The sequence below is a fragment of the Aquarana catesbeiana genome, linkage group LG06, assembly GCF_042186555.1.
Source record: "Aquarana catesbeiana isolate 2022-GZ linkage group LG06, ASM4218655v1, whole genome shotgun sequence".
NCBI classification, from domain to species: Eukaryota; Metazoa; Chordata; class Amphibia; order Anura; family Ranidae; genus Aquarana; species Aquarana catesbeiana.
The window spans coordinates 262,052,753-262,069,202 of NC_133329.1; the positions used below are offsets into that span (position 1 = coordinate 262,052,753).

Genomic DNA, 16,450 nt, shown 5'->3' on the forward strand with positions numbered 1-16,450 from the left:
TTGATCTACTTTATGGCAATGCTTGAAAATGCTCATTTTGGTTCTGCAGCTGACGCTGAACATTAGACCAAGGAACCTAGTAAACAAACTACTAATATTCACAAATATTATATGTACAAATATATTCCCCATTCTGGTACATTTGTATTACTTAGCATTGTATTTACCTTTGCAAAGGGCAGCCTATTATTATAGCAGTCATTTTTGGTTATGGAGGCATACAGGAAGCATCTAGTGAGAAGCAGGAAAACTGCTTTTGACTCTCCTTCCAAAAATACTAGTTTGCTGGCTGTCATGCTAATCTAATAACTTTAGTACTCTTTTAGTCACTGTCTTGCAGGCTTTCTTAGTTCTCAGAAAGTATTGAAACATAGAAAAGTGACGGTAGAAAAAGTCTACCCATTTTTTTATTTTTTCTCAAAAACTTTTTTGTCTGAGTATAGATTTATGTTTGTCGCAAGCATGTTTGAAGCTATTTACTATTGACTGTCTCACTACCTCTGCTGGAAGTTTATTCCAAGCATCAACTACCCTTTCAGTAAAAGTATTGAAACATAGATAAGTAGAAAAAGAGAGAATAGTCCATCGAGTATGCCCATTTTTTTTTCCTCAAACTTTTTTGTCTGAGTATAGATCTATGTTTGTCCCAAGCATGTTTGAAGCCATTTACTGTTGACTGTCTCTCTACATCTGCTGGAAGTTTATTCCAAGCATCAACCACCCTTTCAGTAAAATAATACTTTCTAAAATTAGTTTTTGAACTATCCTCCAGTTAGTTTGAGGACATATCTCCGTGTTCTTGATTTTGGTTTCATATTTAAAAAAAACTGCCCTCCCGAACCTTATTCACCCCCTTGATGTATTTAATGGTTTCAGTCATGTGTCCCCTTTCCTTTCTTACCTCCAAACTGTACATATTAAGTTCCTGTAGTCGCTCTCAATATGTTTTATCCCCCAAACCTTTCACCATTTTTGTTACCTGCCTTCAGACGTGTTCTATTTTATCAATATCTTTCTGTAAGTGAGTGAATTCAGAGAAATCCGAAGAACTAGCAGTTCAAAAGGCATTGAGCAATGGAAGCCTCTGTTTTCCCTCCTTTTAGTTTTTGGTAAATACAAGTCATAACTTTTTTTTACATTTTTGGGTAAATGGGGAAGAGTTAGAACCTCTGTTAGGTTTTTGTTACCGTCTGTGTTCCCACTAAGGAGATTTCCTTACTTCCTGCTGTGCCACAGGGATAGGAAGTGGTCAGTAAAAAACTGAAAGAAACCATTTTGGTTCAAGTGTTGCAGTAAACTGGACATTGACACTAGCAGGCCTATTAAATAAAGAGTGCTATGTTTAAAGTGCAATAACTTATAGCAACCAGTAGGTAGTCACAAAGGGTGAGCTCAGATTTGGTCCGAACGTAAGTTTAGACTGAACCTTGAAGGAAGCTGTCACTCCCGCCCACTACGCCCAACTAGGGGATTCTCCATTTTGCAGTTGCATGTACACAAACAGGGGGGCAGGGATGGGTTGGATGTTCATTAAATCATTGGCCAGATATGACCATACCCAAGTTCAGACCAAACTTAAGCTCATCCCCACTATTTATTTCTCTTATGTTAAACCAGTACAAGATGCATAAAGAACACCTGCCTTGGATACTGTGCTTTGCAATTTTGCTTTGTTGTATTGAAGAACACAATAGATGTTATTTGTAATTCAATGCATGATCCAAATTATAATTTAAAATTGTCCATTTAATGAATTGACTGGCATTTTCATACCAAGTGTGCAGATGAAGATTGCAGTTAAACAAACCAGCAGTCAATAGCATCCCTTGCTGCTAAACTGGCTTTAGTTGAGGCACACAACACATGTATTTCAGGCTCACTAAATCACAGCAAGAGCATTCATATGTAATAGAACAAAAAAAACACCTACCAAAAACATCAGGTTCACTAGCTTGCATGCATTTTTTAACACCGTCTAAGTATTTATATTGACCTGGTACTTCCAAGCAGCAGGTCTGTGTTGTGGAATCTGAGAAGGTTTGTAGGTAGTCACGGAAAATTAATAAAAGTAATCCTTATTAGGCTCCATCATAGGGCTGAAGATACAGTATATGCAGCTGGTAAAGATGAAATCCCAGAGGAGGAATCAAAACAATATTTTGCAGCACTCACATGGGATCAGCCTGGACAATCCTACTGATCATCTCCAAACGACAAGCACAAAACAGAAGGTGCACAGATAATAGAAACAAAAAAAATAGAAGTAAACAAAATGCACTCAAGAGAAGGTGACATAAGCATGTGGCCCACATCCAGTCGAGATGATCGATTTGACTATGGTGAGCATCTGGGGTTAGGATGTGCTGTGTGACAGATCCCTGGAATGGCAGCAGCAGACCTGCTCACAAACTAGATGTATGTTAAGCGCCAACCTTCAGAGAAGTATGACTGATCCTCCACCTCCAGGTCACTGGGATGGCAGCTGTCAAGGCAATGTGTTTAAGGGTAGTTCTCCTTTTCTCAACCCTGATCTGGCCACAGATTAAGGGGTGGTCTAGACTGGACCTGGGCCACAGATGCACTACCATTATGTCAACATCTGAGTGCATTTTGTTTCACTTCACCTTTTAATACATTTTCTACACCATCTGTACACCTTCTGATTTGAGCGTGCCAGTAGGTAGTCATGAACAACATGATAATACATTAGATCCAGGGGAAATGGGCAGGATCCAATTACATTCATGTTATATATATATATATATATATATATATATATATATATATATATATATATATATATATATATATATATATATATACACACACACACACAGTATCTCACAAAAATGAGTACACCCATCACAATTTATAAATATTTTATTATATCTTTTCATGTGACAACACTGAAAGAAATTAAACTTTGCTACAATGTAAAGTAGTGAGTGTACAGCTTGTATAGCAGTGTAAATTTGCTGTCCCCTCAAAATAACTCAACACACAGTCATTAATGTCTAAACCGCTGGCAACAAAAGTGAGTACACCCCTAAGTGAAAATGTCCAAAATTGGGCCCAATTAGACATTTCCCTCCCCCATGCCATGTGACTCATTAGTGTTACAGGGTCTCAGGTGTGAATGGGGAGCAGGTGTGTTAAATTTGGTGTTATTGCTCTCACGCTCTCATACTGGTCAATGGAAGTTCAACAGGGCACCTCATGGCAAAGAACTCTCTGAGAATCTGAAAAAAAGAATTGTTGCTCTACATAAAGATGGCCTAGGCTATAAGAAGATTGCCAATACCCTAAAACTGAGCTGCAGCATGGTGGCCAAGACCATACAGCAGTTTAACAAGACAGGTTCCACTCAGAACAGGCCTCGCCATGGTCGACCAAAGAAGTTGAGTACACCTGCTCAGCGTCATATCCAGAGGTTGTCTTTGGGAAATAGACGTATGAGTGCTGCCAGCATTGCTGCAGCGGTTGAAGGGGTGAGGGGTCAGCCTGTCAGTGCTCAGAGCATACGCCGCACACTGCATCAAATTGGTCTGCATGGCTGTCGTTCCAGAAGAAAACCTCTTCTAACGGTGATGCATAAGTAAGCCCGCCAAACATCTTGCTGAAGACAAGCAGAATAAGGACATAGATTACTGGAACCATGTCCTGTGGTCTGATGAGACCAAGATAAACTCATTTGGTTCAGATGGTGTCACGCATGTGTGGCGGCAACCAGGTGAGGAGTACAAAGACAAGTGTGTCTTACCTACAGTCAAGCATGGTGGTTTGAGTGTCATGGTCTGGGGCTGCATGAGTGCTGCCGGCACCGGAGAGCTACAGTTCATTGTGGGAACCATGAATTCCAACATGTACTGTAACATACTGAAGCAGAGCATGATCCCCTCCCTTCGAAGACTGGGCCGCAGGGCAGTATTCCAATATAACGACTCCAAACACACCTCCAAGACGACCACTGCCTTGCTAGAGAAGCTGAGGGTAAAGGTGATGGACTGGCCAAGCATGTCTCCAGACCTAAACCCTATTGAGCATCTGTGGGGCATCCCCAAATGGAAGGTAGAGGAGCGCAAGGTCTCTAATATCCACCAGCTCCGTGATGTTGTCATGGAGGAATGGCAAACTGTGAAGCTCTGGTGAACGCCATGCCCAAGAGGGTTAAGGCAGTGCTGGAAAATAATGGTGGCCACACAAAATATTGACAGAGGAGACAGCAAATTTACACTGTTATACAAGCTGTACACTCACTGCTTTACATTGTAGCAAAGTGTAATTTCTTCAGTGTTGTCACATGAAAAGATATAAAATATTTACAAAAATGTATGGGGTGTACTCACTTTTGCGAGATACTGTGTGTGTGTGTGTGTGTGTGTGTGTGTGTGTATATATATATATATATATATATATATATATATATATATATATATATATATATATATATATATATATATATATATATATATATATATATAGGCAGGAAGTGGAGATTGTGAAGGTAAGTTTGTGACAATAGCAGTTGAAGCTTTTGAAACATTACAGTTATGCAGCATGGCTGAAGTTATGTAATATGCATATGCTGACCTCTATTTTCTCTATATTTTTTTAATGCAGACCTGGATAGCATTAGAGAACATATTGAGGAAGTACAAGAATTACCAAGTGGAAAAGGTAACATTTAAAAAAATATTTAATTAATATGATCATGTATTACTGTTTAATAGGGATGGGTGAACAGTTCGGCCCAGGCATGAGTTCGGGCTGAACTTTGGCTGTTTGGTCGTTCGCCGAACAACCAAATTATCATGTCATTCGACCATTTGTTTGGCCCGCCGAACGACCACAATGCACTGCGCCATCGCACAGTACATTTAAAGCTCTGATTGGCTGAAGCAATGAAAGTTTCGCCCAGTCAGGACGCAGAGCACTGTCAGAGTCATGATTGGACGCTGTCATAATAACTGTATCCAATCATGGCTCATTGCTCTTAATCCCGCCCCACACTATAAAAGTTTTCTTTCCATAGCGGCCATTTGTAGTGTGATAGCGGCGTGGAGAGTTCAGTTCAGTGTGAGGTTAGTGCAACCACCATTTATCTTTACATTAGTGTGAATGTAGGCATAGTTCAGTCAGTGTGAGTATAGTGACCATTTAACACAGTATATTTTATTGCGTTACTGCAAGTTTAACGCCGTATATTTCAGTGCGTTACTTGCCATTTAAAGCAGTACATTTCTGTGCATTAGTGCACGCTTAATGCAGTATATTTCAGTTTTGTTATTGCAAGTTTAACACCGTACGGTTCAGTGTGTTACTGCAAGTTTAATGCCGTATATATTTCAGTGCGTTCCGTGACGTTTAACGCAGTACATTTCTGGGCGTTACTGCTCGCTTATTTCTGTTCGTTACTGCATTTCTGTTAGTTACTGCAAGTTTAACGCTGTATACTTCATTGCGTTACTGCAAGTTTAAAGCCATATAGGTCTGTGCGTTACTGGAAGTTTAAAACGTTATAAAGTTCTGTGCGTTAGTGCAAGTTTAACGCCATATATTTAATTGCGTTACTGCAAGTTTAACGCAGTATATTTCATTGTGTTACTGCAAGTTTAACTCCATATAGTTCTGTGCATTACTGCAAGTTTACCGCCATATATTCAATTGCGTTACTGCAAGTTTAACGCCGTATATTTCATTGCGTTATTGTAAGTTTAACTCCATATAGTTCTGTGCGTTACTGCAAGTTTAACGCTATATATTTCAGTGCGTTACTGCAAGTAACGCCATATAGTTCTGCGCGTTACTGCAAGGTTAACGCCATACAGGTCTGTGTGTTACTGCAAGTTTAACGCCATATAGTTCTATACGTTACTGCAAGATTAACGCTGTATATTAAATTGCGTTACTGCACGTTTACGCCATATATTTCATTGCGTTACTGCAAGCTTAACGCCATATAGTTCTGTGCATTACTGCAAGTTTAACGCTGTATATTTCATTGCGTTACTGCAAGTTTAACGCCATATATTTAATGGTGTTACTGCAAGTTTAACGCTATATAGTTCTGTGCATTACTGCACCTTTGACGCAGTATATTTTAGTGTATCTGTGGAGTGTGTCTGTGTAGTGAATACTCAAATTAAAGTGCACCAAACACCACTTTCCATTGATTCAAGTGTATCCACATTTACACATCTTTATAACATTTAATAACAGTCAATAAGCAACCCCCCTCCTCCTTCATGTCTGGGAGGACAGCAAGGAGAGGCAGATGTTCCCATGGCACTGTAAGGGGGCCAGCAGCGTATGTATCCACAGACAGGACGTGGTCAGTCCTCAGGCAGGGCATAATTTCCTCTGTTTAGTGATGTTGCCTGTGCTATCCAGCCACAGCATGCAGAGGAGGTGGTGGACTGGCTTACTAAACCGTCCTCATCCTCCATCAGCCAAGCAGAGACTAGTGCGCTGTCCCTTGCAGCTGCCAGAGTGGCTAAACCTGCCTCCTTGTCCACAGTTATTCCTGCCATAGCCCCAGCATCAGGCATGGAGGAGTCAGCCGAGTTATTTGAACACAGCGTCAGCCACTTGCTCCTTGACGATGCACAGCCATTACTCGATTCAGATGTTGGTTCTGAAGTTGAGGAAGACAGGAACATGAGCATACAGAGAGGGGAGAACACTGGTACACAAATTGGCATTCATGTTCCCCCAGCTGCAGTGTATTGTCAAGTTGTCTCCAGTGGTAATGAGGATTGAGGAAATGATGATGATGAGGTCACTGACTCGACATGGGTGCCGGATAGAGCAGAGGAGGAAAGTGAAGGTGAGGCACAACCCCAACGAGGCAGCCATCATGGAAGAGTAGAGAGCAGCCACCCTATTCCATCACATTGTGGAACTGTTATCTACCACAGCTCAACTGTCTGGGCCTTTTTTAGTACATGTGCAGCCAATCACACTGTTGCTGTTTGCAAACTTTGTCTCAAGCACATCAAGTGTTGGCAAAAAAAACAACCATTAGGGTACCACATGCATGACAAGGCATTTAACCTCCCACCACCTGTTGGCAAGAGCACCTAAAAGCCACACAAAAGGGGCATAAATCTGTCCCTCCTCCTTACTTACCTCAGTCTGTCCTTGCTATACCTCATGACCTCTCAGCAGCCTCCACTGACAGGGATGATGGTATAGCACAGGTTGTCCCAGGTCCTTGCAGCACATCTGCCAGCAGCACACCACCAGCTGTAGACTATAGCTGGCAAATTTCTCTGCCCCACCTACTGCAGCAGAAAAAAAAATACAGACCCTGCCACCCACATGCCCAGCATCTAAATGCAAGCTTGTCAAAGCTGCTGGCTCTACAACTTCTGTCTTTCCACCTGGTGGATTCTGCCCCTTTTATGAATTTGCAGAATGTGCTGTACCACAATGGCAGGTTCCCAGTCGCTATTTCTTTTCACGTAAGGCAATTCCAGCTCTCTACTATCACGTGGAAGGCAATGTTGTGGCATCGTTGGGTGAGGCAGTCAGCCACAAAGTCTACGTTACAGCTTTCACGTGGTCTAGCAAGCATGGACAGGGACGATATATTTCGTTCACAGCACACTGGGTAACTCTGCTTGCAACTCGGAAGGATGCAGGACAGGGCTCAGTGCTGCAGCTTCTTGTGCCCCCATGTTTCCATACAGCTGGTGATGATGCAAGATTTGTCAGCTTTACCCCCTCCTCCTCCTCCTCCATGATCTCCTCTGCTGAATTGTCCTATGAACCTCAAGTACCCCCTAAGCATTCAAAGGGCTATTCAATGAGTCAGGCTAAAAGGTGCCATACAGTGCTTCAGCTGGTGTGTCTAGGGAACAGGAACCACACAGAGCAGAGATTTTTGCAGCTCTACAGGGACAGACCCAGAGGTGGTTTACACCATGCCAGCTGGAGCCAAGACAGGGAAAGTTGACACATGTGCCATGTCCGGCCCATGTCCTCAATTTGGTGGTGCAGCGTTTCCTAAATAGGTACCCAGGGAAGATCTACTAAAGCAGGCCAGAAGAGTCTGTAGCCATTTTAGGCGATCATGCACAGTCAGTGCTTGGTTGGCTGAAATTCAGCGGAAATTCAACCGCCTGATTTGTGACATGCCCACCAGGTGGATCTCGACTTCGGCAATGCTGCAGCGGCTGCACATGCAGCAGAGGGCTGTCAACGAGTACCTGTGTGAGTATGGCACAACGACAGGCTGGGGCAGGCTCGGCTTTTTTTCCCCACTCCAATGGCTGCTCATAAAGGATGCATTCACTATACTGTCACCATTTGAGGAGGCCACAGGGATGATGAGCCGTGACAATGCATGCATCAGTGACACAATCCCTGTTGTGTTCCTGCTGGAGCAGACGCTGCATGGCATTATAGACCGGGCACTCGAGGCAGAGCAGGGAGGAGCAAAGGAGGACTTCCTTTCCTCTCAAGGCCCACTTTATGCAGACACCATTGTTCCTATAATATATATAAAAGCAGTGCAGCGCATAAACACATCAATCAAAATAAAGAAAAGTCCATCATAGAAGTACACCATAAAATGTCCATGCACGGTGGTCCTAAAAATGACAGACACGGTGATCATGTGATGACCTCCACCAACACTGAGTCCTAACCGCTCACCTTAGCATGTGGACCCCTGAGTAAATCAGTCAGGTCATACAGGCAGTCCCTTCAATAGGGTAGATAAACTGGTCAGCTGGATGGAGGAGTCACTAGGAACGGCTGTGTAATGTTAACATGAGATCCAAGTGGTGACCAGAAACTCCGGTGGGTATGTGACATGGAATGATAATAATAAAATACAGTGCTCTCCGTAGGATAAAGTCAACATTTATTAAAAAAGTAATTGCCCTTACATAGCAAGCACTGTATCTCGAGTGCTAAAGTGACAAGGCAGACAATTACATGAATCCACGAGGGTAAACGGAGGACGCGGGTGACGTCACGAGGTCATGTGGTTCCGTACGCGTTATATCCCAGGGGGCGGGAATTCATCAGCGGTGACGGAGTGACGTACTACACCCACTATTAATACCCTTACGTGACACCTCCGATCAACGGGGATGTCCACATTCCAAGGAAACCATGGAAACAAAAGACTAACAAGAGACACTGACACCTCAGGTCGGTTCAGGAATTACACATGATAACCATAATACCTGATACACAACCAGACGAGGGCCAGAAGTGGACATATAAAAAGCTAAATATTAAAATGGAAATACCATCCAGTGAGACAAAAGGCACATATTACCCTCCACATAGATAATCACATGGGGGAATAAAGTCATAAATTGTGAAACAAGATAAAAAATATATAACTTAAAATACTAAAATAAAATGACAAAAACCCGCGCTTCCGCTGACCATCGTATACAGCATATATATGCAAAAAATGGAATAAAATAAATTAAACATAACCTTTCTGATCGTTAGGTTATGTTTCATTCATTTTATTCCATTGTTTCCATGGTTTCCTTGGAATGCGGACATCCCCATTGATCGGAGGTGTCACGTAAGGGTATTAATAGCGGGTGTAGTACGTCACTCCGTCACCGCTGATGAAGTCCCGCCCCCTGGGACGTAACACGTACGGAACCACGTGACCTCGTGACGTCACCCACGTTCTCCATTTACCCTCGTGGATTCATGTCATTGTCTGCCTTGTCACCTTAGCACTGGGGATACAGTGCTTGACTTTATCCTACGAAGGGCACTATATTTTATTATTATCATTCCATGTCACGTACCCACCGGAGTTCCTGGTCACCACTTGGATCTCATGCTAACATTACACAGCCGTTCCTAGTGATGTCCACATGCTGAGGTGAGCGGTTAGGACTTAGTGTTGGTGGAGGTCGTCACATGATCACTGTGTCTGTCATTTTAAGGACCACCGTGCATGGACATTTGATGGTGTACTTCTATCATGGACTTTTCTTTATTTTGATTGATGTGTTTATGCGCTGCACTGCTTTTATATATTTTACTTACTGCAATTTGATATTTTGGCCCTCAGTGTTCAGCTGCTGTTTTGTGTGATTCTTGCGCTGAATGATTTCCTACATATATAACCATTGTTCCTATGCCACAGAACACACAAGAGGAGAGAGAGGAGGAGGAGGATTCTGGCAGTTTCTGAGGCATTGAAGCAGAGGAAGACATACATCAAACAGTAATGCCGCGTACACACGAGAGCAATTTCCGACAGAAAGAGTCCAATGGGAGCTTTTCATCGTATATTCTGACTGTGTATGCCCCATCGGACTTTTTCCGTCGAAAATTCAGACGGACTTAGATAGAGAACATGTTGTATATTTTTCCGACGGAACAAATTACTATCGGAAAAAGCGCTCGTCTGTATGCTGTTCCGACGCACCAAAAACGACGCATGCTCTGAAGCAAGTACAAGACGGAAGCTATTGACTATTGGCTATTGAACTTCTGTTTTCTAGTCCTGTCGTACGTGTTGTCCATTGGTGTGGCTGTGTGTATGCAAGACAGCTTGAGCAGAATTCCTTCGGAACTCCGTCGGAAAAACTTTCAGAGTTTATTCCGACGGCAAAACTGGTCGTGTGTACAGGGCATAAGAGATAGTTTTCCATCCCCAGAAACTTGGGAATAGTTTGTGGCTGGGAGGAGGCAGTTCCAGACACTGTAATCCTTAGTGACCCAGAGGAGTCTGTTTCTCATGCCTCATGCCTCATGGCTTAAAGGAAAAGGATGACTATTGGTTGGCAACCCTCCTTGACCACCGTTATAAGGGGAAAGTCTCAGAGCTCATCCCGTCCCCACAGAGAGTGCAGCAGATGAAATCTCTTGAGGGCACCTTAAAAAGGAGTTTATTGAATGCTTTTCCCAACTCTGGTAGGTTACAGTGTTGTGGAAAATGTAGTTTTGAGGCTTCTGTTGGTCAAGAGAAGAGCGGTGGAGAAGGCGGCCGCCTAAGTGATACATTTCTCAATTTTTTTGTCCTCGCTGCCCAGGGCTATCAGCTTCCACATCCCATCGACAGCATCTGCATCACATGGTGGACGATTATTTAGGGGCGAAAACAGAGATGGAGAGCTTTCCAGTCGACGATCCACTGGCTTACTGGGTCATGAGAATAGACAACTTGCCAGAACTTGCCCAGTATGCTATTGAGCTGCTGGGCTGCCCTGCATCCAGCATGCTTTCCGAACGGGCATTCAGTGCTGCTAGAGGTTTTGTTACTGATCATAGAATGCGTCTGTCCACAGACTCTGAGGGCCGACTGACTTTTATTAAAATGAATCAGTCCTGGATTACCAGCATCTATGAAGCCCCTGATGCCGATGTCACCGATTAAGTGTTTTTGGAATGTGGAATCTCTGCTGGACTTCTAGGCTGCCTAGTGTTGTGGGTGTTGATTTCATCTGGAAGAATGTTTTTGGTGTATGTTTCATGGGCACAAATAACACCCAAAGACCAATTTTTCCACACCTGTTTGACAGGTGCATATCATTGCAATTTTTGACAGCAAGGCCAATTCTTGCTTTCATCAAGAGTACCTCTATAGGGTTACGGTGTGAAGGCACCACTGACACCCAAAGAACAACTTTTCTGTACCTGTTTGACAGGTGCATATCATTGCAATTTTTGACAGGAAGGCCAATTCTTGCTTTCATCAAGAGTACCTCTATAGGGTTACGGTGTGAAGGCACCTCCGACACCCAAAAACCAATTTTTCCACACCTGTTTGACAGGTGCATATAATTGTGTGTGTAACAGGGTGAATGGCACTGGCTATCACCTGAAGAGTGATCCTCTCCAATGAATCACTCCTCCAAGTGAGTGCACAATAGGTAGGTATTTAGTTGCTGTAGATAGCGTGTCCCATCACCTGAAGGGCGACTCCCCACAGTGAGTCACTCTTCCCAGGTGAGTATGCAAATGAGTAACTAGTGCCTATTCCCGTCACCTAAAAGGTGATTACCCAATGGGTCACTTTTACAAGAGAAATTTAAAGGTGTGTGTTTAACCTGTGACCTGTATTGGGTAATGTGCTAGTATAGCTCTATTCTTCGTGCTATTGGAAGCTTTATATCCAAGTAATGTGCCACTTTACAGATGGACTAAGGCAGGCATGTCCAAAGTCCGGCCTGTGGGCCAATTGCGGCCCACGTTCCGGTTTAATACGGCTCCCCTGGTAATTTGGATATATATCTATTAAGGCCCCCAGGGCCACAAAAGATATATACCATATTTATCAGCGCTGCCTTGGAGGGGACAGGAATGGGCGGGGCGAGCGCCATCAGATTACATACAGGAGAATCTCCTGTTTACTCTGCGGCATCAGTATTAGGAAGTCCCATCTCCTGGGCTGCCATTGGACGACTGTTCTGTCTGTCATTATAAGCGGGACTTTATATTAAGGAGAACACTGAGTTAACAGGAGATTCTCCTTCATTTAATCTGTCGGTTCTCATCCCGCCCCCTCCCTGTCCCCTACGAGGCTGCAGATGGGCATCGATCAGGCTGCACTGATGGCAATGGTGAGGCTGCATTCATGGCAATGGTGAGGCTGCAATCATGGTAATGGAGAGGCTGCATTCATGACAATGAAGAGGCTGCATTCATGGCAGTCGTGAGGCTGCATTCATGACAATGGTGAGGCTACATTCATGGCAATGGTGAGGCTGCATTCATGGAGGAAACAAAAAGAAGAGAGGGCGCACCGACCTAGCGCATTACCACTGGTAGCGTTTATTAAAAAGTAAATAGCAAGTAACATACTCACAAACGAGCTTGAAATACAGGCATGGACATGGACTGCAAGTATGCAGTAACAGACACCAGGATAGAATGGGACCAGACATCAAGTAGATGTGGCAACGGCTAACGCGTTTCGGGGGCGAGCCCCTTTCCTCAGAGCCTAAGCGGGTGGTGACTGCTTACAGGTAAGAGCTCCTCTATATATGTGTGCATACATGCAACCTAGCCTCCCAATGATCACCAGCACCAGCCTACCATGGCCACTCCCCCCTCCCAAAGGCAAAAAAAAACAAAAAAAAAAAACCCTCCCAGCTGAAAGAACCCTTTCAGGTGTCACCATGTCTTCATGGTAACACTATAGTAGTCTCACATCCGAGAAAAAGCGTGCATATAGGTCGATATTAATTAATGGTATAATAATTGGTATAATAAATGTACCCAATCATAGTGCACTATAGAGCACTTATCCTGCGGGCTAATACGGGCCATCTGGGACTATACTATGGCCACCTGGTAAGTATAAATGTGAAAGTAAGCAGGCAAAAGTAACCTAATCAACTCATCTGTGTCACCTCTGCAGTTCAAACAGTCATATCGAACAGTCACAGAAGGGACTATATCTACGTGCTGATTAGGAACTGTCCAGGGCTATACCAAAGTCACATCCCATGTATATACGTATAGGTGTGGACAGACAGAGGTAACAGTACCACCTGTGCCACCTCTGTAAGTAAGAAAAATAGTACCAGCTGTACTTACCGGAGGGGGCTCCAGAGGACCTTCAGATGGCTTTGGATGGCTTTAGAGGGCTCCAGATGCCGGTGGAACGCACGCTGCCTTGAGGACCCGGAAGTTCGGATACAAATGCGCTCCACCGGCGGTATCCGGCTACCCAAACCGTCATTTCCGCCCGCGCATGTGCAGTAGGCACAGGCCGGAAGTGCAGGTGGATATGCGTTCCACCCCGCTACCTCCGACCACTTCAGCCCATACTCACTGTGAGCGAGAGTGTATGGGTGCGCACGCATATCCTCAGCGCAAGCTCGCAGATGTAGAGGGATGTGTGAGGCTGGTCAACACCTGGGTAGACTCAGCATAATGACATACATTACTGATGCAATGGTAATAAAACCACATCATCCAAGGGGGGAGGGAAAGGGGAGGGTCAGAGAGAGACTGATGCTGATGCTGGGAATATTCAAGGGACACAGGCAACATAGCCATAATGCACAGAGGAGATCAGCTTACCGAGCTATCACCAGAGAGTCACCTGCCAAGAATATACAATTAAATAGAATTAAAAAAAAAAAAAAAAAAAAAAAAACCACAGATCAAATATACAATTAAATTGAATAAAATGAAATAAAATGAAATGAGAGTCGCATGCGCATCTATATAATGCATAGCAACACATAATGAATCGCAAGGCCGAACTCACCTAAAGGCTATCCATATATGTGTGTGTATACACACATGCCCTCTCAAGACAATATCTAGTAAATCAATGTTGGTATACATGGAAGGAGTGATTACCCTTACTTAATCCAACAATAGCATTAAATAGATGAGGTTAAATTGCAAGCAAGATAAAAAAGGGTTCCCGTTACAACGAAACACAATGATTGCTGTTGGTATTAAAATCATAAAACTATTACGATAGGGAGGTGAGCGCAACATATATACATAAATGAATGCGCTCCTATCGACCCATTCTAGACATATATATAGCAAGAAACAAATAAATGAATAGAATTGCACCAAAGTAGATGATATATACTTAACCTAGGACTCTCTAGCGACATGTCCCCGCTGGTATCTGGTAAATCACAAATGGTGTGAACTCTACCCAATAGGAAGAACACATATACTGTTGCAAATGCACAAAAGATATATATATATATGACAGTAATAACGTAAATTAAATTAAATATAATAATAACCCCCCCATAAAATCGCATATATCAGCCATATAGAAAACCTTATACTACATATGGTGGGTATCTAACTAATTTATATTTTTTTAGCAAGGAAAGGGGCCCCAGCTATTCACATGGAGACCCTACCAGTCTGAGGGTAGAAAATCGATATCTCCCATGGCCATGGGAGATATGTGTAAGGGAGAAAACTCTAAGATGAGGGGGGGGAAAAAAGGGTTCAAAAAAATAAATAAATAAATAATAATAAAAAATAATAATACTGACACAAGCGATATGAAGCCAATGAATGGATTGATGTACTTGGAAAACGTGAGGGACCAGATTAAGGAGGGAAATAACAAACAGGCAAGGATGACACATATCATAAGACACTATGTAATTCTATCTCTTCGTTGAGGCCTTTCGGGGCTAAAGTCCCCAAGGTGAAAATCCAATAGGCCTCTCTAGTGCACAGTAGCTGGTACTTTTTGCCACTGTCGAGATCATTGGGCATAGCTTCTAACCCAAACACCCTAAGGCCATCTATGTTACTATCGTGAACCTCTAGAAAGTGCTTTGGTAGAGAATATTTGTCTTTCTTAGTTGAGATATTACTTCTATGTTCATTCATTCTCGTTCTCATAGGTCTAGAGGTCTGACCGATATAAAGACGGCCACATGGACAGAAAAGACCAAATCACAATCACAAAACAATCACAGCTACAAGTACGCTTCTGCACGAGGTTCAATAACAAAGCCCCCTTAATCTATAAAATCTTCAAGAAAAATTGGAGGATTTTAGAATCGGATCCAGTTCTGAAGACTAGTCTTCCTCCAAACCCAAATTTGGTTTTTAGAAGACCTAAAGACCTGAGGAGCCTTATTGCCCCAAGTAGGGTGAAAAAGAACAAGAACAGAGCACTCAATAGCCCCTGGACAACAATATTCGACCAAAAGGGCAGTTATAGATGTGGGAGCTCAAACTGCGGAAACTGTACCTATATGTGTCATAGGAAAAAAGACATAGTAGGAGCTGATGGCAAGATCCACAAGATAAAACAATTCATAAACTGCGGCACCTCATATGTGATTTATGGTCTTTTCTGTCCATGTGGCCGTCTTTATATCGGTCGGACCTCTAGACCTATGAGAACGAGAATTAATGAACATAGAAGTAATATCTCAACTAAGAAAGACAAATATTCTCTACCAAAGCACTTTCTAGAGGTTCACGATAGTAACATAGATGGCCTTAGGGTGTTTGGGTTAGAAGCTATGCCCAATGATCTCGACAGTGGCAAAAAGTACCAGCTACTGTGCACTAGAGAGGCCTATTGGATTTTCACCTTGGGGACTTTAGCCCCGAAAGGCCTCAACGAAGAGATAGAATTACATAGTGTCTTATGATATGTGTCATCCTTTCCTGTTTGTTATTTCCCTCCTTAATCTGGTCCCTCACGTTTTCCTTGTCAAAAGAAGTTTATTGAGTATACAATGTTATAAAGATACATAAAGTAAGTTTACAAGGATCTATAAAGTAAGCTCATTGTTTTACAGTAGGGTTTATATAGGTAAATATCATGAAATTTCAAATATTAAACATTGGGTTCACGTAAACCTAAATTAAAGATATATATCATTTCCTTAGTTACTTTTGTAGTTATTTAAATGGTTTATACCTACTATACATATTGTTTACAAGTAGAGTGTATATAGGTCAAATAAATTCTGATAATGAGCTTTAATCGTAAGGTGGATAA

The 16,450-nt window shown here is 42.8% G+C and overlaps 1 protein-coding gene across 2 annotated transcripts in view; it reads left to right on the forward strand.

Annotated features, from left to right (window-relative positions):
• CASP10 (caspase 10) overlaps window positions 1–16,450 on the forward strand; it is a 153,704-nt gene that overhangs the window by 91,710 nt on the left and 45,544 nt on the right. For both annotated transcript variants that reach the window (XM_073633255.1, XM_073633256.1), the window contains exon 7: window positions 4,621–4,677. In XM_073633255.1, coding sequence (XP_073489356.1) covers window positions 4,621–4,677 — 57 coding nt within the window. The remainder of the gene's footprint in view (window positions 1–4,620; window positions 4,678–16,450) is intronic.